This window comes from Furipterus horrens, unplaced genomic scaffold, assembly GCF_987537825.1.
Source record: "Furipterus horrens unplaced genomic scaffold, mFurHor1.1.pri manual_scaffold_2, whole genome shotgun sequence".
Taxonomy (NCBI): Eukaryota; Metazoa; Chordata; class Mammalia; order Chiroptera; family Furipteridae; genus Furipterus; species Furipterus horrens.
The window spans coordinates 49,729,785-49,754,892 of record NW_028327172.1 but is presented as its reverse complement, the minus strand read 5'-3'; the positions used below and the strand labels follow the sequence as shown (position 1 = coordinate 49,754,892).

Sequence of the window (25,108 nt, the reverse complement as noted above, 5' to 3'; positions counted from 1 at the left end):
ATTTTCAAGGTTCATCCATATTGTAGAATAAGTTAGTACTTCATTCCTCTTTATGGCTGAATAATATTCCATTTTATAGATACACCACATTTATCTATTAATCCATTGAGGAACTTTTGGGTTATTTCTACTTTTGGGCTATTATGAATAATACTGCTATGAACATTTACATACAAGGTTTTATTTGAACACCTGTTTTTATTTCTTTGGGATATATAATCAGGATTTTAGTTTCTAAGTCATATGGTAATTTTATGTTTAATTTTTGAGGAGTCACCAGAAATTCTGCAGCAGCTGTGCAATTTGACCGTCCCACCAGCAATGTACAAGGAGTTTCTCCACCTCCTCACCAGCACACGTCATTGTTCTTTTTTAAAATTATAGCCATCAAGAAACTTCTTAAAACTTACATTGATTAAGGATCTAAACTTTTTTTTAGGGTAATGTTTTTTAATCAGGGGTTCACATAATAATTACTTGTGGGCCCTCCCTAGCTTTTCTGAATATAAGCCTTCAAAGGCGAAGCCCAGCGTTAATATTCCTCATTAAAAACCATCGCCTGCAGTAGTGGTTCTCAAACTTTGGTCTGAGGTTCCCTGCAGCCCTCTGTGATCCTTACAGGGAAGTCTTTTGAGATTAAAACTGTTTTCATAATAATATTAAAACAGTATTTACATTTTCATTTTTATTCTTTAATGGATGTATAGTGAAGTTTTCCAGAGTCTTCATGACATGTGACAGCACAATAGACTTTATTCATAAGCAGATATGATTATCCAGCTGTCTTCTATTAAGCCAGATATGAAAGAGATTTACAAAAATGTAAAACAGTGCCACTCTTCTTATGAATTTTTATTTTTTTTAAATTCTCTTTATGACATATGATTGGTTTGTCATTTTTTTTAGTGAATTAATAAACAAAATATTTTTAATTTCTCAGTTTTAATGGTAAATATTGATAGACATAACCTACATAAACAAAATCTCTTTGAGATCTCCAGTAACTGAAAATATAAAGCAGTCTTGAGACTAAGTGAGAACTGTAAATCTTTGGAAAGAAAGGAGACAAAGAAAAATAACTATTACCCATTTGTTGAACATTTACCATATAGTGTATTAGGTTAAGCTTTTCACATATTTTATTTCATCTTTATAATAACCCTATGACATATGTGTACTTAACCACATTTTCACAGAAAGAAATTTAGTCTCAAAGAAGTTAACTTGGCTAGTTTATAGATTGAGGAGGCAGGATTTCAATTTAGTCCTGTAGAACACTTAATCACTTACATAACCTTAAAAAAGTAAGGATGGTCATCAGCACAGGACTTGAGCCCAGAAAACTGTTGATAGTTCAAAGCCGTAATGATCCATCTGCTTCTATAGTATCAGACCTTAGAAAGGGTAGCCTTTGAAATTTTTGTAGACTTTAATAGCATGTAAATAACAGGTGATACACTTACTTAAATGAAAGTACTCATGTGTTGTTCTTTTCAGTGGTCTTCAGTACAAGGAAGCTAAATATGAGAAATACAAGAGAGGTGACCTAGGCAGAAGTAGGTGCAGCTGACACAATGTCTACCTTTTTTGGAAAGGTGATTTTCATGTTTTATTGAAACATGAAGATAAATAGAAAGAATAATTAACAAATTGTGACCCTTTAGAAAAATGTTGTTTTCTAAGACCTCATATCCATTCAGTCCTCTGAAGAGCCCAGCACTGCAGGAATGATGAAGTGGCAACACTTGTTTTAAGTTGCTGCCATCCACCATGGAGAAGACAAAGAATCAGGTGCTGCTCTGTGTACACAGCATGAAATTCAGGGTAGTTTTTCCTGTGGCAATATTGTAGTTTCTCAAAAAGTAAAATCTTTGCTAATTAGAGAAGTTCACCTGATTAGTCCTTTTAAAAGATTTGTTGCCTACAGATTAAAAACTAATTGTGGTCAGTCACTTGTGAAAAAATGATTCTGTTATCTCCTAATGCCTTCTGTGAAAAATTATTTCAGAGAATTAGCAGAATTTTTTGCTTAGTAATTGATATTGTTTACCATCTTCCTCTTCTTACTCCTTTATCCTCACCCCTATCCCAGTGTTGTTTCAGACATTCAGTTTGAGGATCAGCGTATTTTATAGAAAAATGACTTATTTGCTTATTTAACAAATCTTAATTGTCTAGTATTGTCAGCAGTGGGTTAAAACTGAGGATACTATAATGAACCAAAAGTTAGATAAGTCCGCTTATGAAATTTACAGTCTAATGAAGGAGATGGATATTAAACAAAATAATTATATCCATAGATGTCAAGTTTTTTATTTTGAAAGGTGTTTTGAACACTAGTACATGGTGTTATTAAATAATCTAATGGCAGGATTCACCTAGGAAGGTTGGAAGAATACCGAAACCCAAGTGGGGATCAGAGGAGGCACAAGTTCTGCTTGTGGCAAGTGAAAGGATCAACTGAGTAGATGGATATATGCTTCTGGAGCTTAGAGAAGTCTGGGCAGAATATAAATTTGTGAATTATGTGCCAGTAGGTAGTTAATTGAAATCAATGGCTGAAGTGAGATGATTTAGGAAGATTGTATACACTGAGAAAAGATGAGGGTCTAGGACTAAGTTTTGAGAAATGCTCATGTTTAATGAACAGCTAGAATAGGTAGAAGGAGGCAGAGATGGAAGGAGATCAGATAAAGAGAAGGAAAACTAGTAGAATACAGTGTCAGATAGTTCAAGAAGAGAGAATGTTTTAAGGCATATCAAATAAAATACAGACTCTCTTTATCGTGGCTCATAAGGAAGACCCTATGTGTTCTGATGCCTTCCCAGCTCTTTAACTTCATCTCTTACCATCTTACTACTTCCTACTTTTATTCTTTAAACCTGTCAGGCTCTTTCCTACCTCAGGACCGTGTGCTTGGTGTTTGTTTCCTTTACTGGGATGTTGTTCTCCCAGTTCAGATGTCATTTCAGAGGAGAGCAGCCAACCCTGCACTCCCTTTTGCAGGATTATTGTCAGATTTTAGCAAACTTTGAATTTCATTATGTAATTAAGATTAAATTTTGTTTGGGGCTCAAGTTCAGTTCCAAATCAGATATTTAGGGGATGTTAAGATTAATTTTGCAGAAATGTTTAACAATTATGGTCAAGAAAAATTTTTAGAATTTAGAGTGTATTCTCTCTAAGGCATCTTGACATGAATTGGTGAGGTGTTGAGAGCTATGTATCTTTCTTACCCTTCCACCAAGTGGATTGCACAATGGAGAAATGGGGGGAAGCTGAAAAGGAGGTGTGCATTCCACTCTGTCAGGCATGTAGAAATAATGAATGACAAGTATGTCGCTGGCATAGTTAATTCAATAGCTACAAAGCAGTAGTAACATAGATTATTATTTTCTGAATGATGGGAATATCACTTTACAAAGACTTAAAAGACAGTTTAACTCTGGCCAGGTAGTTTAGTTGATTGGAGCATTGTCCCAGTATGTCAAGGTTGCAGATTCAGTCTCTGGTCAGAGCACAAATAAGGAAAAACCAATGAATGCACAGTAGAATACTTCTCTCTCTTTCTCTCCGTCCCTTCCTCCCACTCTCTTTTCCTCCTTCTCTGCCTCTCTCCCTCCCTTTCTCTCTCTCTATTAAAAAAAAAAAAAGAAATCAGTGAATAAAAGCCAATTTAAAGCTGCCTGTGAGTTCACTTCAGTTCAATGAACTTTACTGAAATAACAGTAGAGAAGTGATAGGAGGTTGGAAGTTGGAGGCCTGAGGGAAAGTTGCTGATCCACCTTATTCTGATTAAGTTCTTCCTCAGCTAAAGAAAAGTAATTCCTCTATTCTTTCAAAATGTGAAGATCAGCTCTTAAATTGCAGGGCCAGAAAGAAGAAATGGCCAGGCAATCACTCATCATTTCATAGTATTCCACTTGCCAATTTAGGGCTTCATAAGACTCTACACAAGGGAGAAAATGACCTTTGAAGAACCTTTTTTTGGTAACTAGTTTTTATTTTTAAAAAGCCATTTTTGTAGCTGCCTTGGTTGGTGTGTATTGAGTGTACTTTTGTTATCTTAAACATTGACTCCAAGCTCATGAGCGTACCTTATATAGCTTTCCTCTCTTTGTAATTTGGCACAAGAATGCTTTGTAGGGCTGAGTGTTTTCTTTTTCTGCTGGTTTCTTCTCATAGCAGTACTGGCCTTTCACCTGGTTTTGTATCTTACTTTAGAAATAGCCTTGTTCTCAGATTTTATTTTAAATGTTGGCTGGTCCAGGCCTTGCTGCAAATGGCTTTCACGTCTGTGGAAGACAGAAAAATTTAAAAATCAGCATAAATTAAAATAAAAGAAATCTCACATAGATCTAGAAACAAAAATCATTGCAGAGATACTGGAAATTACTGCCAAACTGCCCCCATCTCTCACTCATGGAGGAATTTGAGGATCCCAAAGGCTAAATGACTTGGTAAAGGTTACAAAATATTGGTGAAAATTTATCATTCTCATTATATACATGAAGGCAACATATCCTAGAGAGCTATAATTTTAACACATAAAACAAATAAGCTATTCATAAGGAAGAGAAATACACCAAACTACTTACCCTAGTTACCTTTGAGAAGGGGGGCTACCAGTGTTCAGTTAGGAGCATCATTATTTTAATATCATATTTAAGGTTGTGACCATTAGGGTCAGATCTGGATTTGAATCTGACCTCTACCACCTATCAGGCTCTGATTCTAAGACTGATTATGGTCTCAGGAAGGTGTCTGTAAAACCAAAACATAAATTCCTATGGCTTTTGGGAAAGCTTCTTAACCTCTCTGGACTTCAGTTTCTTAGCCTGAAAAATAGAAATAACAATACATACTTTATTGAGTTAAATATAAAGGAGTTAACTATAAGGTTCTTACATCTAATGCCTGGCCCACAAGGAGCACTTGCTAATGGCAGCCACTGTTACTACTGCTATTACTAGAGAAGGAAAACTCTGACTCCAAAAAACCTCCGCTGCCTTGCGGCATACCTCTTCAGGGGAAAGGCTAAGGGAGTAAACCCCGACAGAAAATCCGGAGCCGGAGTCCCTAAGGCGGTTTGACGTTGTAGTCAACACCGGCAACTCCTGCGGCGCACCTGAACCCAAGCTGTATCGACTCCGTCTTTCCCTTGGACCCTTCAGCTGCGAAGAGAGGGGGGGTCTGCTGCATGGGCAACAGCAGACCCTCCATATTACCCTGCCCAGGCTCTGTAGCTTCAGCGTCATCACAAGATGTCGATTCAACACGGGAGGAGACAGATACCATGTCACTCCCGAGTCGGACTGCACAGCCATTCTCGGCGGTGCAGAGACTCTTAAGAAGCTACACCATCGTCTCTCGAGACGGACGGCTGCCGACGACGACGAGTAGTAGTAGTAGTAGTAGTAGTAGTAGTAGTAGTAGTCTAATAGAAACACAAGGTGCTGACATAGGTGGCCATTATTGAATGAGTTAAACATGTATCTACTTAAAGACTGGATGCTGACTTAGGCAACTTTTCAACATACCTTCCAGCTCATTTTATCTTCTTGTTAATTCAGAGGAAGCACCATGGCCATCAATTTTTACTTATACTAGTAGAATAATACTTAATTCTTAGGTACCTCAGTTAGAGCCTGATCTTCACTATAATTAAAATAAAATCCCTGATCCTGTTCTGTATTTTAGACTAGAGAGCTTACCCTGCATTGTTAAGGGATATTATTAACCATTGTTAAATCAAACATCCCTATTGCTACTTCCTTTGGAGCACCCTACATAAAACTGCCGTATGAGAAGCAGAAGCCCTTGTGACTTAAATTTGTAGTTCTTTTAGAAACCACTGTTTTCTTTGTACCTGGTATAGTACAAATAATGTGTTTCTTCTGAGCAGCAATCCCTTGGCCTTCCTTGTATTTCAGAAACTGCCCATTTCTTGTAAATCTCCCTCAGAGACCCCAAAGGAAATTTACTGAGGTTACCTCATTTCTATTTACACCTTAGAAAACCTCAATAAAATATTCTTTATTGTTAGCGAACATCTGTATATACAATTTTTTGTGATGCTGTACCAGAAATAAATATTTTATTTATTTAGATAAACTATTGCCAATCTACCTAGAGGTTACGTAGTCACAGATTAGAAAAGTGAGGCCTTCTAATTTTTTAATTTATTGTTTGGGACCAACATAGACTGGGACCCATTTTGGGTACTGAATAACAGGCACAGTAAAATACAGGGTGGGGCAAAAGTAGGGTTACGGTTTTCATACGGACAATAATGCAAGAATAAACTGTGTCTGGTGTGCTCACAACTATAAACCTACAAACCTACTTTGCCCCACCCTGTGTATTGTTTTTCTGTACATATTTATAAGGCTGCCGTTTGCAAGGATGCTGGGCTTTCCCAGTTTACAACTGAGGAAGCCTGTCATCATCATTAGTGCTCATTCATTCCACTTGAGCACCTGTTTTATCTGAGACACTGGAGATGCAAATATGAATAAAACATGATTCCTGCTCTGGAAAATTTCAGAGTTTATTGGAGGAGAAAGATACTGAAATGAATAATTACACTTCAGAGTGGTATGTTGTGTATAATAAATATATGAACAAAGTGTTATAATCATATAAAGGAGGATATAATAAATTTGAGGGTGTATGGCAAAGCTACAGAGAGAAAGTGACATTTGAGACAAGTCTTGAAGGATAGATGGGAATTTGCCCTTTTTTGGGGGGGGGCGTTTGGTTTTTTTCCCCTCATTACATATATTGTTTGTTTGTTTGTTTATTTACTATTGCATTTATTGGGGTGACATTGGTTAACAAAACCATATGGTTTAAAGTGTACGACTCAGCAAAAACATCCTCTGCATACCGCATTGTGTGGTAGAATTTGTCATTTGGAGAGAGAGGAGCAAGGATGGGCATTAGAGAGCAGGGAGCAACCTATGCAGAAGCCTAACACCATGCAGGGGCAGGCAGTGTAAGGAGAGGGTCTTCCTTGCACCTAGAGAAAAAGTTTTATGAATCGAGTCGAAGATAGGAGTTTGATCATCCTTTGAACAGTGGGGATTTTAAATTAGGGCTGATATAATCAGATTTGTAAATAACCATAGTAGTTTGGGGCTGGAGGAAGAAAGACAGGTGGCAGGCACCAATTAAAAGGCTGTTGTAGTTTTCCAAGCAAAACACAAGAGTTTATTTATACTAAGACAGTATATCTGGAGATTAGGGGCGTCTCTAGATTTCAGAGAGCTTTCCTAGGTGTAAACAATATAATTTTGTGCTCAGAATGATACAGGAAATGTGGGTAGTGGGGAATAGGTGTAGAGGGGAGATGTGGCTTGGATGACTCAGTAGATTAAATGAAGTTAGTAGAATTGGGGGGAATGTAAAACAAAAGCAGGATTGTTCACTGTTTTTGTTTTTTATTTGGGGGAGCATGGCAAGAGTTTTCTTTTTGCACAAGGTAGGTTCAATGTTTTCAGGGACAGGCTAGTAGGCGAGTCTGGATCTGAATCTTGGGAGAGAGGTTACCATAGTAATATTTTTGAGTTCTTACTGTTTATTTTTCCATTAGAAGCTGAGGTTCTCAGAAGTTAACTGATTATGGTCTCAGGAAGGTGGCTGTAGAACCAAAACATAAATTCCTAAGCTTCTTACCAAGAAGGCCTTAACTGAAATGACCTTTTGAAAGAAAAAAGGAAATATTTTGATTTCCGCTATGATTGTTTCTATTATTTCATTTCCCAGAGTATCTCTACTTAAAAAAACAACAACTGATATACATATTCACAATCTATTTTCTGCCCTGTGTTTTCTGATCTTGATGTTATTTGACTGATGACAGAGAAGTGAAGAATGCTAAGGATAATAGCTGAAGAACGCCAGATCTCTTTTTTTGCTCTAGCAAAACCTTAAAATTCAAAGATTAGATAGTCCCCAAGAAATATTCATTCCTTCCTGTATGTTTGATCTAATCTCAGTTGTTGCCCTGTTTTTGTATGAGGGGACTGACTGTAAGTGTTAAATCAAGAATGAGAACGTAGTGAAACCTTCTGTAAGAATTTGAAAATATTTTTGTCGTGTTTGGATTGTTGAACTGTAGTTCTTTGTGAAAACCAGAGAATAAAGTAGACAGTTCTTCAAAATCCACCCTTACCCCCAAAGTTTAGTAGTCATTCAGCATTACTTGAAGCACCTGGGCAGTCGTGAAGGACTTGGGCAGGCTTTGAACAAGGCAAATCACCATACCTATCTGATATTCTTTTCTTCACATATTTAAAAAATAGCGCATTTATCCACATGAAATTCTAGTTTTAACTGCTACTATCTAGATTCTCTTATGTGGCATTCTGGGCTGTGGTGGTTTCCTTTCCTTTGTTCTCGATTGCTGCGAAATGTAGTTGCTGCTGTTTAAGGCAGCTGCAGTGCGGTGCCCCCAGAAATGGTGACCATTCTATATTTAGTGAGCCCATAGGGTGAGTAAAGCATTTGCAATTCCTTCAGGATAAAATAGTTTCTATAAATGTAACATTTTTAATGAAAGAAACTATTATTATCATCCATTAGGGAAATACATCAACTAATATGTGTGAATATGTGGACAAGACAGAGGCCCAAACCTTTTTTTAAATTAGGAGCTCACTGAGTATTTTAAATACTTAAAATTAACCATGTGAATCCTATTTTTATACTTTTAATCTTGAATTGCAGAGCTTTTACTCAAGTGTTTACCTTTGGCCCAACATTTCGAGCAGAGAATTCTCAGAGCCGGAGACACCTGGCAGAGTTTTACATGGTAGAAGCAGAGATTTCTTTCGTTGAGAGCCTTCAAGATCTCATGCAGGTAGGTACACAAGTTTAAAAATAGTTTCTAAATGTCAGGCATCTATGACATTAAAATGCCTCTGTATGCATGTTTACATCTGTGCATTACAGGTATTCATAAAATGAAGAAAGTAAAGAACTACTTAATTTAATCAACATCTAATGAATGCCTTTAGTGCAATAGCCAGACAGATTTAAGTTCATATCCCAGGCCTGCCATTAACTTGTTGTGATGTTACCTAACCTTGGTGATCTTTAGCTTCCTCAACTGTAAAATAAGAATAAAAGTAAACCCTGGCTGCTGTGGCTCAGTGGATTGAGCACTGGCCTGCGAGCCAAGTGTCACTGGTCTGATTCCCAGTCAGGGCACATGACTCGGTTGCACATCAGGTCCCTAGTTGGGGGCGCAAGTGAGAGGCAACCACACAGTGATGTTTCTCTCCCTCTCTTTCTCCTTTCCTCTCTCTCTAAAAATAAATAAATAAACTAAACAACAAATATATGTTTTTAAAAAGAATAAAAGTACCTATTTCATAAAGTTTTTGTAAGGAGTAAAACAAACAGTGTATATAATGGAAAGCACCTAGTACAAGGTCTGGCATGTAGCAGAATTATATATTCTATAATTAAACAATTTTTATGTATTTGGTACTCCACTGAGTACATACACTGGTGAATGATTTAATTAGTTAAAATACAAGCTTTCCTCCTAAAAACAAGTGAAGAAAGTATGCTTCCCCCAAAAGTGATCTCCTGCTTTTTAAAATTTTATTCCTTTATTAGTTACATTCTGTGGAAATTACCTTGATGAGGCGTAGGCTCTTAAATATTAGACTATCATAACAAAGGAATTTTCCCCCATGAGGTATAGCAGTTAAATATTACTATTTTAGTGCCATTAACTAATATACTTTTAAAAACATCTGAGGGTTATGTTAATCTTTCAGTTAAGTTTCTTTTTCCTTCAAATATATTTATAGAGCATAATCTGAAAGTCAAGGTTAGAGAAGCCAATAATTTACTTCTTCAAAAGGAAATTTACTGGTTATGAAAGACACCGATTTAACAGCTCCAGTGGTCAAAGTCTTCATCTTACAGATAGGTATATTGTGTCTCTCAGAAGTTCAGGTATACCATCCAACCCACCTGTTCTTTTTCTCTGCCAATACACATCGGCTCTTTTTAGTGATTGAAGGTATGGCTCTTCATAAATCATTCAGTTACTTAGTGATTTCTTTATCTCACTGTTAGATTGAAGGTGATGCAGCCTAAAGTAAATGATCTTTGGCTTCCTTTTGCTTTTTTTTCATCTAGTTATTTTTTACTTCTGTATACTATATATAAAAATGTAAAATATATAAAAGTATAAAATATAAAAATATATCTGGTTATCACTTGGTAATTAAGTACTTTCTTATATGCAGTCATATTAAATTACCTCAGTAGGTGCTTGTGCCTGCTAGGTTTGCAGCCTTGATAGGGTTCAGCCGTGATGCCAGAGAGGAAAGGAGAACACCTGCCTCGGAGGCTCCTGTGCTTCATAAAGCTATGTGTCTTTACGAGTACAACATTTGGAGGGCCTGATATTATTTTATGGACTTCAAACCAAAAATTTTGGTTTTTGGTTAAAAATATTTTAGAAATATTTTTCATTTCAATTATTTTTCTTATGTAAAGAAGTTTTCCCCATGAGATTTCTATGGACACTTCTGGTAAAATGAATTCTTACATGAGGTGGGAGTAGTTTTACAGTTGTCCGTATGGAAAATAATAAACTAATTAATAAATAATAATACAAGAATAAACTCTGTGTTTTGCTTACTCAACTATAAACCTACTTTTGCCCACCCCGTAAACTGCTGTGTTATTTTTACTTGAGACTTTAGCAAAGCAAAAATGTATGTATTTAGATGTAGATATGCCTCACTGCCTCTCTAAATTTTAAGTTTACTTCCATTTACCAATAACTGAATGAAACACTTTTGAAAGAAAGATCTCACTCCTTGACACTAATGTTTGTTGTGTGCTTCTGTGAGCCAGGTACTAAGCTAAGTTTCTACATGGATTATTTTACTTAACTCACAACAATCCTGTAAGCTGGGTATTGTTATTGTTATGATTCAGCAAGTGAGTATATTGAAATTTACAAAGGCATCGATCAATTTTAGTTGTTTATTTGACATCGCACTTCAATGTTGGTATTGAAACTGTTAACAGAAGATTTTTCTTTCTCTTCTTACTCACTCTGAGAAGTTGCAGTTCCTCCTCTAATCAGTCTGAAAAACTGAACTTGCTGTAGTTCATTCAGGATTAAAAGGCCTAATGGATTTATAGTTGCTAAAACCTGGGAAGTAATCCTTACAATACCCTATAAACAGGTTTTTCATATAAAGTGTCTTACATGTCAGGCAATTCTGTCATTTATCGTAGGTTATGGAGGGGCTCTTCAAGTCTGCAACAATGGCCGTTCTCTCAAATTGTCCTGAAGATGTTGAGCTCTGTCACAAATTCATAGCTCGTGGCCAAAAGGTAATTAGTTTTGTGGATAAAGCCCAATATACATCTGTTCTTTTAAATATGTTAATTAAATATAATGAATATATGTAATTACATTTAATAATAAATTTTCTTTTTTCTCTTTTCTTACCAAGGACAGATTAGAACATATGCTAAAAAACAACTTTTTAATGTAAGTAATATACTTTCTCTGAACTTTATTCATACTTAGTAATCATATTTATCACATTGTATTAAATTTTTTTTGTTTACATGTCTGCTATCACACTCCCTAGACTCAAGAAAGACCCGTGTTTTAATTATTTTTATAGCTCTGTGTCTGGGTCATAGTCAATAATCAATGCTTCATGAATAAATTACAGCAAGATAAATAAACATAGTAATTACTAACTGTATTAATCCAATTCAAACTGATACTAACTTTAGTAATCAAAATTTGGCTTATTAAAAAACAAACTTACATGCATGTAATATCTGTCTTTCAGTTTTTCTCTGTTTCAGTCTTTCTTTTTCTTCTTTACTTTCACTTTCTAAAATCCAATAATGTATTCTAAACTTTTTAGCCACTTTTTTTTTTTTAATATACTTTTTATTTATTTATTTTTTTTTTTTTAGAGAGAGGGGAAAGGAGAAAGAGAGGGAGAGAAACATCACTGTGTGGTTGCCTCTCACTCGCGCCCCCAACTGGGGACCTGACGTGCAACCTAGTCATGTGCCCTGACTGGGAATCGAAGCAGCGACACTTGGCTCGCAGGCTGATGCTCAATCCACTGAGCCACAGCAGCCAGGGCCTTAGACGCTTTTTAAAAAAGCACAACACACATATTATTCCTTCATTTCCACTATAATTCTATTCAAGTAGTACTTGATACTGGATTGGTTGTTTATTAACCAACCATATAATCAGATTGGCATATAAGTCTTAGTATTTATTGTATTTACAGTGTGTATAGAAAGTAAGTTTGATACTAGTCGAGTAGAAAATTGTGTCTGAAAATAAGTTGATATTCTTCAGTTGAAATCTTTAGGTTTAGGAAGTTTTTGTTCTAACAAAGATCTCAACCTGTCCTTGAGGAGGGAAAGGAAAAACTTGGCAGATTGATGGAGTTGAAGGAAAGAAAAAACTTGACAGATTGACAGAGTTGAGAATTTCAGGTGTCAGCCTAGACCCTCAGGCTACAAGTTAAAAGTGATGAGTTGTGGAGTCGGAATGAATAAATAGCAAGGCAGCAGAGCAGGGATCAGAAAAGGAGAGAGTCAGCAGCCCCGACATAGAGAATCCAACGGCAATGAAGTGTATGAAGGCTTCTGAGGTTTTTTCTTTCACTTACATTTATATTGAATACTTACTATGTGCCAGACATTGTTCTAGAATCTAAATTGTCTCTTTTTTCCTACTTCCAAGATTTTATTAACATGACTTTTTAAAAAGAAGCGTCCATATCAGTGTGATGGGTGAGGGCGGAAGAAGAGGGGAGGGGCAGGCAGGACAATGGAAAGGAATTCAGCTCTCTTGGTGATACAGTTCCAGGTTCACCCTTCATGGATTCCATGGCTCCCTGAGAAACACAGTCCTTAAAAATGCATACCACTTCTTTAGTACAATCTCATTCCAGCGTGTACCAGTTGGGGCTGCAGTCAGCCTCTTAAGGTCCCGATGGTGTCATCACTGTTGCACTTCACGCGGACCTTCTTCCCCAGACTGTTGTTGCAAACAACCTCGGTCACCCTCTTTGGAACTCACATCACCTAGAACCTGCTGGTGCCACAACCTCCTCACTAAAGAGCAGAGCCAGGGCCGTGATAACTGTGTAAAGCAGTTAAAATTTCTTGCCTTCACTGAGCTTACATTTCTGGGGAGATAATAATGGCAAAGAAAGAAGAGAGGTAAAACCTATAGCCTGTGAGAATGAATATTAAGGGGAAAAAACCAGACAAGAAAAGTAGATAAAAGAAGAATGAGGAAGTAGAAATTTTGATATTGTAGCAAGGAAAATCTCTCTGGGACAATTCTTGAGTAAAGATCTAAAGAAAGTGAAAGAACTAGCTGTGTGGGTATCTGGGAAAAGACTATTCCAGGCGAGGGAATAGCAAGTATACAGGCCCTGAGGTTGGAGTATACATGATGTGTTCAAGTAATAGTGAAGGGTGAATAAGGGAAGAGGATGTAGAGGGTCAAGTAAGAAAGGGGGTGGGAAAGTCATTTACAACCTTGTAAGTCAACACGAGGAGTTTGGGTTTGCACTTGGATAGAGTGGGGAAGCCATTGAAGGGTTCTTTGCCGAAGGCTGACAAGATCTGAATTGGACTCAACAGTATCACTCTTGTTACTTTTTCAGAATAAGTTATAGTAGGACAAGAGTAAGAGCAGAAAACCAACTAGATTATTACAGTCATTTAGGTGAGAGGAAATGGCTTAGTCTATGTATTAGTGAGGGTTCTCCAGGGAAACAAGACCAACATGGTGTATATATAAAGAGATTTATTTAGGGAGTTAACTCACCCAATTGTGGAGGCATTATGTGTTCCAAATCTAATGGAGTAGCCCAGCTAGAGACAGGGAAGAATTGCAGTTAGAATCCAAAGGCAAGATGGCAGCATAGGCAGACATGGTTCTCCTCTTCACACAACCACACCAAAATTACAACTAAAATATAGAGCAGCCATCAGCAAGAACCATCAGAAATCGAACTGAATGGAAGTCTGACAATTACAGAATTAAATAGACCACATCCATCAAGATGGGTAAGAGGGGCACAGACGCAGACAGGCTGGTCTGTCACCCATCTGTGGTGAATAAAAATTTGAGAGGGATAGCTCAGGAGCAAGGAGTCCCACCCCACACCAGGTGCCCCCAGCCCAGGGTTCCAATGCCAAGAAGGTAAGTCCCCACAATTTCAGGCTGCAAAAAACAGTGGTGATTGAGTCGGTGGAAGAAACTTCTGCAGCCCCAAGCAGTTCCTCTTACAGAACCTACACAAGGACTTACTCAGATTCACCCCCCTCTGAGCTCCAGCAGGGATAGCAGCTTGAAAGGCACCAGTGGTATACAGGGAGAAACTGAAGTGTCTGGCATAAAGGCCAGCAGAGGCCATTGTCTCTTTTCTAAACCCTCCCCCGCATAGAGCCACAAGGCCAGCAAGCTGGTGCCATATCTGAGACTCCATCAACCTGGCTAACACTGTTTGACCCGCCTTGGAGATCACCAGAGACTCCACCCCATCCAACTTACGGACCCACCCAAGCTGCTTTTCCTTTGGTCTTGGCTTATGCTTTGCAACTTCCTAAATCCTCTCAAACAAGCAATAGCTGACTTCAGTGAGCTCAAAGCCTGGCACTAGCATCAGCCAGCTTAGATTAATAGCTTGGCTTCACCTGGGAATCTCCAAGCCCAGCACAAGTAGCAGCCATCTCAGATTGCTTTATAGCTCACTCATGGTGGCCCCAGGCAAAATACAGGTGGGGGCTCACCTTGGCCTGCACCACACAGGAAACACCAGGCCCAGCTCACTCAGTGGGCAGCTGGGATCAGACCACCACCACCTTGCCCTTGCACAGCTGATCTTCCATGGACAGTGGAGGTTGGTGGTCAGTGGTCACAGCCAGTCCTTGCAGCTGACTGGCCTGGGTAAATTCCTCCCATAGATCTGTCAGCAGCAACCAAGGCTCAACTACAAGAGGAGGGTGTCCTCAGCCCACACAAAGGGTGCACCTCAAGTACTAGCTTGGGTGATAGGGGAGGCTGTGCCACTGGACCCTACAGGACAACTACTACATTAGGTCATTACTACCCAGAAACACAGAGTCAAAGCGGCTCTACCCAATACACAGAAACAAACACAGGGAGGCTGCCAAATTGAGGAGGCAAAGAAATATGGCGCAAATGAAAGAACAAAACCCCAGAAAAAGAACTAAATGAAACGAAGATAGCCAACCCATCAGATGCAGAGTTTAAAACACTGGTGATCAGGATGCTCAGAGAAATGATTAAATACAGCCACAAAATGAAGAAGTGAAGATTATACAAAGTGAAATAAAGAAAAATATACAAGGAACCAGCAGTGATGGGAAGGAAGCTGGGATTCAAATCAATGATTTGGAACAAAAGAAATAAATAAACATTCACCCAGAACAGAAAGAAGAAACAAGAATACAAAAAAAATTAAAAAATGAGGGGAAGCTTAGGAATCACTGGGACAACTTTAAACGTACTAACAATCGAATTATAGGGGTACCAGAGGAGAAGAAGAAGAGCAAGAAATTGAAAACTTATCTGATAAAATAATGAAAGAAAGCTGCCCTAATTTGGCAAAGGAAACATACAAGTCCAGAAAGCACAGAGTCCCAAACAAGATGAATGCAAAGAGAACCACACCAAAACACATCATAATTAAATGCCAAAGGTTTAAAATACAGAATCTTGAAGGCAGCAAGAGAAAAGCAGAGTTACCTACAAAGGAGTTCCCATAAGACTGTCAGCTGATTTCTCAAAAGAAACTTTGCAGGCAAGAAGGGACTGGCAAGAAGTATTCAATGTGATGAAAAGCAAGGACCTACAACCGAGATTACTCTGTCCAGCAAAGCTATCATTTAGAATGGAAGGGCAGATAAAGTGCTTCCTAGACAAGATAAAGCTAAAGGAAATCACCATCACCAAGTCATTATTACATGAAATGCTAAAGGGACTAACTTAAGAAAAAGAAGAATATCAAAACTATAAACATTAAAATGACAAACTCACAACTATCAGCTACTGAATCTAAAAAAAAATAAAACAAACTAGGCAAACACACAGAACAGGAACAGAATCATAAGTATGGGGATCATCTGAAGGGTTATCAGTTGGGAAGGGGAAGGGGGAAAAAGGGAGAAATGGTGCAGGGTTCAAGAACCATAATTGGTAGGAACAAAGTAGACTGGGATATTAAGAATAGTAAAGGGAAGGATGAAGCCAAAGAACTTACATGTACAACCCACAGACATGAACTAAGTTGGGGGAATTGCTGGAGGAAAGGGGGGTACCAAGTGGAGGGGTACAAATGGAAAAAATTAGGACAACTGTAACAGCATAATCAATAAAATATACTTTAAAAAAATAATAAATTCCTTAGGATGCTAAAAGAAAAGGAAAAAAAAGAATCTGAAGCAACCTGATGGCAGAATTCCTTCTTAAAGGGAGAAGGCCAATATTTGTTCTATTAAGACCTCCAACTGGTTAGATGTGGCCCACCCACATTATGGAGAATAATAAGCTTTACTCAGAGTCCATAGATTTAAATGTTAATCTCATCAAAAAGCATCTTTACAGAAACATTCTGAATGTTTGATTGAATATCTGGGTCCCATAGCCCAGCCAACTGACACACAAATTAACCATCACAGACCCGGATAGTTGCAATGGAGGTAGAGAGTTGTTGTTCTGTTCTGGATATATTTTAAAGATAGAGCAAACAGGATTTGCAGAGAATTAGAAAGAGTCAAGTGTGATTTCAAAGCTTTTGTCTTATACAGCTGTAAAAATGGAGTTGCCATTAACTGAGGTTGGGAAAGCCATGAGAGTAGCAAGGGGTTAGGGGGAGAGAAGGGGTGGTATCAGGATCATCATCATCAGGTATCATTTTAAGTTTGAGAAGCTTTTTAGACATCTAGTTATAAATCCTGGGTAGGCAGTTTTGAGTGCACAGATCTGGAGTTCATAGGAGAGTTCTGGACATAAGCATATTGATAAAAGTTGTCGTTATGAAAATAAGGAAAGAAGTAATTTGGGCATTTGAAGGAATCTGTGCTGGTGACAGAGAACCAGGGAGAAGATCTTAAGACAAGTAACAAAGCTCCTATCTAATGAATTAGATCTTTGATGGGGAAAAAACATAGCCATCATTTATTTAATGTTTACTATGGGCCATTGATAAGCTTGACATACATTAGTGGTTCATTACGTCTTCACAACAACTCTGAGTAGTTATTATTGCCATTGTGTACATGAAGAATCAACTCAAAGTGATTAGGCAAATAAAAGATGAAGTGGAGAGTCAAACTCATATTCATCTGATTTCGAAGCTCAGCTTTCAGCCACTATACTTCCTGTATTTGAAAGGTCACTAAAATTAATGCTAGAGTAGTTGCAGCTCCCCCACTATCCTTAAGACCCTTATGTATCACTTAACTGTTGTGCTGGGAGTCTGTAAAATACTGAAGGTGGGGAAATGACCTCACAGACTGTGCCTTATTAGTCATTGCCATTACCATCATCCATTCCGCCCAGCACAAATCATAGTTGAGGTTTAAATTTATGTGTTTGGTTATTGTTTGGTGTCTATCACCTCTGTGTGGTCAGGGGCCTGTTTATTTTGTTTACTATTATACACCCAGTGCTTAGCACAGTGCCTCTAATAGAAACTCAGTAAATATCTATTGAAGAAATGAGTGAATTAACAAATGACATTTGAGTATCCATGGTGTGGAGCCTAGTCTCCTTTAGACTAGTTCCCCTCCCTGGGGTTTCCTGTTAACCCCTATCACTATTTACTTTAGACACTGAGTGCAGGGGATTCTAATCCTACCTCTGCACTTATTAGCCATTAATGAATGAATTAATATTTTTCAACAAGTATTTATTGACTGCCTACTTTGAGTTAGGTACTGTGCTAGTCATTGAGGATTCAGTAATGAAAATAGGCATGGATTGTGCCTGCTATGGAATTAAAATCTAGGGGAAAAAATGAATAGTCCAGTATTTGCATGAATAACTATTTAATTACAACTATGAACCTGATTAATAAATCTTTAACCTTTCTGAACTTTACTTTTCTAATCTATAAAGGGATCACTTGTCTGTCTCATATTGTGGAAAGGATCAAATGACTACTGCTGAAGCAGCATGTCTGACCAGATAACTTGGAAACACTCCTGCTCAAATCATCTAAAAATGCTAGTTAAAATATTATAAAGTTCTTTTAAATGTCTTGTTGAGTTCCCTAGAGAAGTTCCAGGAGCTAGAAATAGAAATGAATAGGGACCTGAACACCAGGGGATATATATAAATTACATGATGCTGAGGATTCTCAAAGTGGAGCTGGAGGGGAATTTGGCCAGTCTTTGAAACCAGAGATTTTTAACCGGCATGAGAGGACATGACAGTAGACTCAGGCATGATGAGTTAGAATTGAGATACTTCCTGAAATACACACACACATACACCAGCACCATGTGACTGTATTCTTTTCAATAGACTTCAGTGTATTCTTGACTACTTGTTATAATTGTTTCATGTAAAAATATTACTTAAAGGATTTGTGTAGTAATTGAATTTAACTTTTATCAAGCAGAAATAGAATTCAGTTATTTTACATTTCCTTTATAGTATGAAGGTTTTTAAAATATAGAGTCCCTACCTTTTTTCTTGATCTTTGTTTATTTGTGTGAATGTGAGGCAAAGAATGCTAATCATGATATCTTTAGCATAGCAGTTTTATTCCAACAGCTTCATAATAATTTTCTTATTCAACAATTAAAAATTTGAAACATGAAGGTATTTTGATACAGTATCACGCTATTTCACAGTGTCTTCTCAAAATTCTTTCTTCATAGCACTTTGGAAATAGTTTCTGGGAAGGAGAAGAAATATTCTCTATACAAATCAACAAAAATTAATACGGAGAGTTGATGAAGGCCATTAAGAATATCCAGTATCAGAACTGTAATTTGAACTTGAAAGCTCTCCCTCAACTTAAAGGTGTGAAAGGAGTAGGCAGAATACCCAGAATAACAAGAGACATTTGTATGATACATGAGTCATTTTTCTTAATAATGTAACAATAACATATCAACGGCACAAAATCTTTTTTGATTGCTCTTATATTTCTCAGTATAATTAATAGATCATATCAAGTAATGATAGACTAGAACAATAGGAAGTCTAAGCAGAAAGAACTTTAGGTGATATAGTTCAATCTCCTTTTTCACAAGTGACAACATTTAATTTTTTAATGAGTGTATAGCACATTACAAAAAATTTATAAAATGCTTCCATTAGGGTGGAAGTGTTTTACATAGCTCGTAAGTGGTAGTAGAATCAGAGGGAAAACCCAAATATTTTGTTGTCTGAACATATGAAACTTCAGGTGGTTTTGGCATCATCTTAGTTAGAAGCTTCGACTCTGGAATCAGCACATCAGGGTTTACTAATTACTTAGACAAGTTGTTTTTGGCAAGTTGCTGATCCTCTCTGAGCTTCAGCTTCCCTTCTGTAAAATGGTTGTTTAAAAAGTATTACTACTACCAACATCAATGCTATTCTTACCTTAGAAATTACCTGTTATTCAATACTAGATTTTTAATTTGAATAGAAGTTTCATCTTAGAAAGAAGTTATCACTCAAAACATAGCTTTGGGGACTTCACTTGTACTATAAGACACAGCTCTTTCTGATTAGTTACTATAGTATGAACATTTTTTTCAGAGAATAAGTTTGTGTTGGGTAAGTTATTTTTTGAGCTCAAAGTTCTTTAGGAATTTTGTGGATTTTTGTTTTTAATCATCCACAGTACTGTTGCAGAAGACCTAGGGAAACTGGCATTTTCATATATTATTGGTTGACATAAATTGGTATATTTGCAGTTTTATATATTTTGAAAGATATTGCTGAAGATCCAACTATCATCTTTTATTTGCAAAATTAGTATATAAGAATCATTTGTGATAGTACAAAATAGGCATGTGTAGTAATGATTTATAATAGCAAAAGATTGGAAACGGCTGAAGTTTCCATCAGTAGATGACTGGTTAAAACTAGGATACATCCACAAAATAGAAAATTATGTAATAGTTCAAAAAATGAAGAAGCTTTTCATATATGGTTATGGAAAGATCTACAAGGTATATTAGTGAGTAAATAAAGATGTAAAAGAGTGTATGGTAAATATGGTTGCCATCTATTTTTAGAAAGGGAGGTAGTATATTATTTGCTTATAGATGTATAAAACCCTCTGGAAGGGTACCCCAAAAACCACTGACAGTGGATGTGCGAGGAGAGGAACTAACTAGGTAACTATTGGACAGAATGGAAAGAAGATGTATACCCTTTTATACATCTTGATTTTTTTAAATTATGTGCATGTATTACTTATTCAAATAGTTTATGTAAATTTTTAGCTTGACTTGCTTTAGGCATGAGGGTTTTTTACTGAGGCAACCAATGGTATGTTTCCTGAACTGTTCTAAACAATGCTTAGGATATATTAAAAAGGCCTTACCTTGGCCTAAAGGAGTTCATAGGATCTGACCTGTGACAACCTTTGCTATCTGGTTTCCTGGCATTCTTCCCCTTGTTCAGTATATGATGGTCACATTGACCTTTTCGTCCTTGAATGAGCCAGACTCAGACTTCCCTTCAGACCTTTGTACCCACTGTTGCTTTTGCCTGGTATACTTCCCCCAGATATTTATATGGCTCATTTTCTTTATGCAGGTTTCTGTTCAGATATCGCCAAATTGGTGAGGCCTTTCTTGACCATCTTTTATTAAATAGCACCTTCAAACACCCTTTGTCTTCTTACCTTGCTTTATTTTTCTTCATAAACCAGTAGTTCCCTGCATCATATTACATATTTCTGTTTATTTGTTTATCTTTCTCCCCACTCCCCACCAGTACCCCCATCACACACATACACAGACACACATGGGGACACACACATGAATATCTCCATAAAAACAAGATCTTTATTTTTATTTATTGTATCTCCAGTGTCTAGAATAATACCTAGTACATAGTAGGTGTTTAATATGTGTTTGTTGGGTGAATAAATGAATGAATGAATGAATAATGGCTTTAAAGAAAGATTTTTGCTTTTCCAGCCTCTCTATTTCACACCTTTTTTAAAAAATCCTCACCTGCGGATATGTTTATTGGTTATAGAGAAAGGAAGGGAAACAAAGAAACATCAATGTGAGAGAGAAAAATCAATCAGTTGCCTCCAGCACACACCCTGGCGGGGAATCAAACCCGTACCCCAGGCATGTGTCCTGATTGGGGATTGAACCCTCAACCTTTTGGTGTATGGGACAACACTCTAACCAACCTAGCCACTGGCCAGGGCTATATTTCACAACTTTTATTTCGGCATTGGCATAGCATGAATTGAGAGAAAATCTTGCTTAAGTGGCCAGTTCCTCTGTGAACATTGTAAGTAGATCAGGACTGGGATTATTGAATGACCACTTCTCTTCATGCTGGTAGGACTCTCATAGGATTAGGTAAACAATGCCTGATTACTCAATAATCATTTAATACTCATTTATGATCTCAAAGACTTTATGGAAATAGGACTTTTTTAGTTTTCAGATGAACTAGTTAATTGCAGCCCATTGTATTGACCTTTCTTTGCTTTTACCTTTTCTCTCCAGCATTTCCTATACGGAAGCAGTGGAGATCTTAAAGCAGGCATCCCAGAAGTTCACCTTCACCCCAGAGGTAATATTTATGTGTGTGTGTGTATAAATATGTTTTCCTCATCTTTATCTTATCATTGTTTAAAATAATCTTATTTCTTTTATTAGCAGGATTTGCTTATCTGTATCCTCAGCTTTTCTTGATATTTGCTCAACATTGCTGAAATATTTAGAATGAAAAATAATTTTGAAGTAGAATTATGTCATTTGGAATAGCAGTGACTAAAGAGTTATAAAGAATTTCCCAAGTTTAGCAAGATGAAAGTCCTTAAAAGGAATGGTACTCATAGACTGTTTATGTAGAAATCAACTAGTTCAGTGTTTCCCAAAGTATATTCTGAATGATGCTAACAGGTGACAGATAAAAGAGCGTAAGTGATCAAGTAAGTTTAAGCAACACATTAAACAGGTTTCTTTTTCTGTTGAACTTTATAGTCTTCTAATTTGTGATCCACTTTGGAAAACACTGAATTATTTTGTTTTGTTTTGTTTTTAAGAACGCCTTTATTTTATTGGCAAAGAGACAGAGGTCCATAGAGGCCACATGATTCATCAGTAAGCAAGCACATAATATTAGAGGCAAGTCTCCTCATTCCTATGCCCGTACTTTCTTCCTATAACTAAGATACTGCCAGACAGGAGGGAGCAGTAAGAAGATGTTAAGAATGTGATGCCTTTGTCTTCAAACTATTTCTTACACCAGTCCCAGTGGTATTTTTCTTACCACTGTATCTAATACCTAGCATAGTACCTGAAATTTAATAGGCACATTAGTATTTACTGAATAAATAGATGAACAGTGTTATTAAATATTCATCAAAGAGCATCTGATATATCAGTTAACTCTTATTAAAAAAAATTTCACTGAGGGAAGCCATCTATCCAAAGAGAGACTCAATATTAGAAATATTATCTTTTATCATTTAATTTCCTGAGATGTAGAAATAGTAACTGTAGAAGAAACTCTAGGCAATATTAATAAAAACTATGAGTCTCAGATCAATTTTTATTCACTGTGGAACGTGCACGTTGTTTTCCTGCAGATGTTATTCATCTGCTAAACACTGCATCCAGAGAGGGGCGACAGAGAGCATAGTGTTCATCTACTAATTTGAGCTTTCATCTTTCCAGGCCTCTGGATGTTCTTGCTAACACATACCTCTCTCTAGTTAACTCTGTGTAACCTCAGCAGACAGCTCCACCAGGGAGAGAACTGATACAGGTTATTTTCAGGTCCTGCATTGTATATTTCAGTTCTGTCTGCTCCTTTGGTAATATTTTTTTTCCCCTCTCCTTGCAGTGGGGTGTTGATCTACATACTGAACATGAAAAGTACCTGGTGAAGCACTGTGGCAACATACCAGTCTTTGTCATTAATTATCCATTAGCACTCAAGCCTTTCTACATGAGGGATAATGAAGATGGGCCTCAGCACACAGTAAGGAAAGACACTATATAAACCGGGGTTAGTCATCTCAGGGTCTGGGTTTTTCTCTTGACTTAATTTTATCCTTGGGCATACTTTCTTAAATTAAATTCATCACTTTGCATCTCTTAAAATGATAAAGCTTCTCAAAGGCATCTCTAGAAAAGTGTTCCCAAAGAAGGTCCCAATTTTCTCTAAACATACTCCCTCATTTCTAAGACAGAGGCATCCTTAGTTTAGCAGATGCAAATGTAGATATATTTTGTTCTGTTCTGCTTTGTTTTGTTTTGTTTTTTAAGTAACAATGCCTAGAGCACTGTATAGCAAAACCAGGTCTACTGTCAGGTTGAGTACTGGATAGGAGACTACAGAGGTGGGGTTGGGGGTCTATGCTGGGCAGTGGCAGAGAAAGAGCTAGCCTGGCAGGGCCGGAGTCTGTCAAATAGTAACAGTGAGGGGGCGCCCCGGAGGGATTGAAGAGGTCAGGCAGATTCTCCTGCCAGCTCTCTTCTGTCTCTTCTGTCTCTCCTCTCTCTCTCTCTTTGTCTTTCTTCCTCTGTCTCTCTCTCTCTCTTCCTGCTCTCTTTAGCCTTTCTTACCTCTTTTCTTTTCACCCGTAACTTTAGTTGCTTTTTCATTCTTCTGCTTTACGTTTTTTATCTCTCCTTTGCTCCTTTACAAAATTATCCATATATGAAATAAGAATATATTTGACTCTTTAAATATTTATTGAATTGTTATATACTTAATATCATTAAGCATAAAAATCTATGATACAAATATATTATGTTTATTTCAAAAAAGTTTCAAAAATTAAACTTTGCTACTTAGTACTATTCATTTGTCTTTAGATAAATACCAGTAGAAAATATAGATCAGACCACCCTCCAATAAATAAAATATCCCCATCTTAGGGTATACAGGTTATTTTTTTTAGCGTATTTCCTGTTTTCCCTTATAGTATTACTAAAACAGTAGTAGCAACCAATTAGTAGATTCCTATGAGGCAAGTATTACCACCTCTTAAGTCCTGAAACAACCTTGACAAGAAAGGCAGTTCTCCTGTTTTAGAGATGCAAAGACATTAATTGCATTTCTCAAGGCTACAAAGGTAATGACAGAGTTATTATTTCAAACCTGGCTCCCTCTGGCTCTGAAGTCTGTGTTTTATTTATTTATTTTATTTACTTATTTATTTGGGAGAGGGGAAGGGAGGGAGAAAAAGAAGGAGAGGAATATCATTATGTGGTATGTGAGAGAAGCATTGATCGGTTGCTTCGCACATGTGTCCCTGCTGGAACTGGGCCCGCAACCCAGGCAGGTGCCCTGACCAGGAACCAAACTGGCCACCTTTCACTTTGCGGGATGACACCCAACCAACGGAGCCACACCAGTCAGGGCTGAAGTCTGTGTTCTTTTCTTCTCTATCCCACTGTCTCAAATCACAGATATCAAGTTACATTTTAGGCATTGATTTTACTTATTCCCATCTTTCACACAGCATTATATAAAGCTAGTGAGCAACACAATTGATTTATGATTCCTATTTTTTCTTTCCCTGTTAAGTCTCTGGTATAATTGATTTTGAGAAATGAATTGGCCAGAGGCTGGCAGTAAAAAATAAGAGAGACTAGGGCATAGATTTTTCAATCCTAAATAATTCAATATTAAGCCTACATCACAAAACAGAGGACTGTGTATCTCTCGGCTTTTTTTGTCACTCCGTCCCATCCCACTCCCACCTCCCCACTGCCCCCCCGCCCCCAGCACATCATACAGCCTACTCATGTAACTTTCCTAGATTGAGCACTTTTCATTGGTTCAGTTTTGTACTTCTTATAACCTGCTTAAGGCTTTCCTTCTTTGTAAAG

General features: G+C 37.2%; 1 protein-coding gene across 5 annotated transcripts in view; it reads left to right on the top strand.

The window, feature by feature from the left end:
• NARS2 (asparaginyl-tRNA synthetase 2, mitochondrial) overlaps positions 1-25,108 on the top strand; it is a 109,864-nt gene that overhangs the window by 65,491 nt on the left and 19,265 nt on the right. For 4 of the 5 annotated variants that reach the window (XM_090267791.1, XM_090267790.1, XM_090267789.1 and 1 more), the window contains 5 exons: positions 8,732-8,864; positions 11,276-11,374; positions 11,497-11,534; positions 21,767-21,833; positions 23,112-23,249. In XM_090267791.1, coding sequence (XP_090123917.1) covers positions 8,732-8,864; positions 11,276-11,374; positions 11,497-11,534; positions 21,767-21,833; positions 23,112-23,249 — 475 coding nt within the window. Of the gene's footprint in view, positions 1-8,731; positions 8,865-11,275; positions 11,375-11,496; positions 11,535-21,766; positions 21,834-23,111; positions 23,277-25,108 lie in introns of all 5 variants that reach the window. The other variant, XM_090267792.1, reaches the window with a different exon arrangement.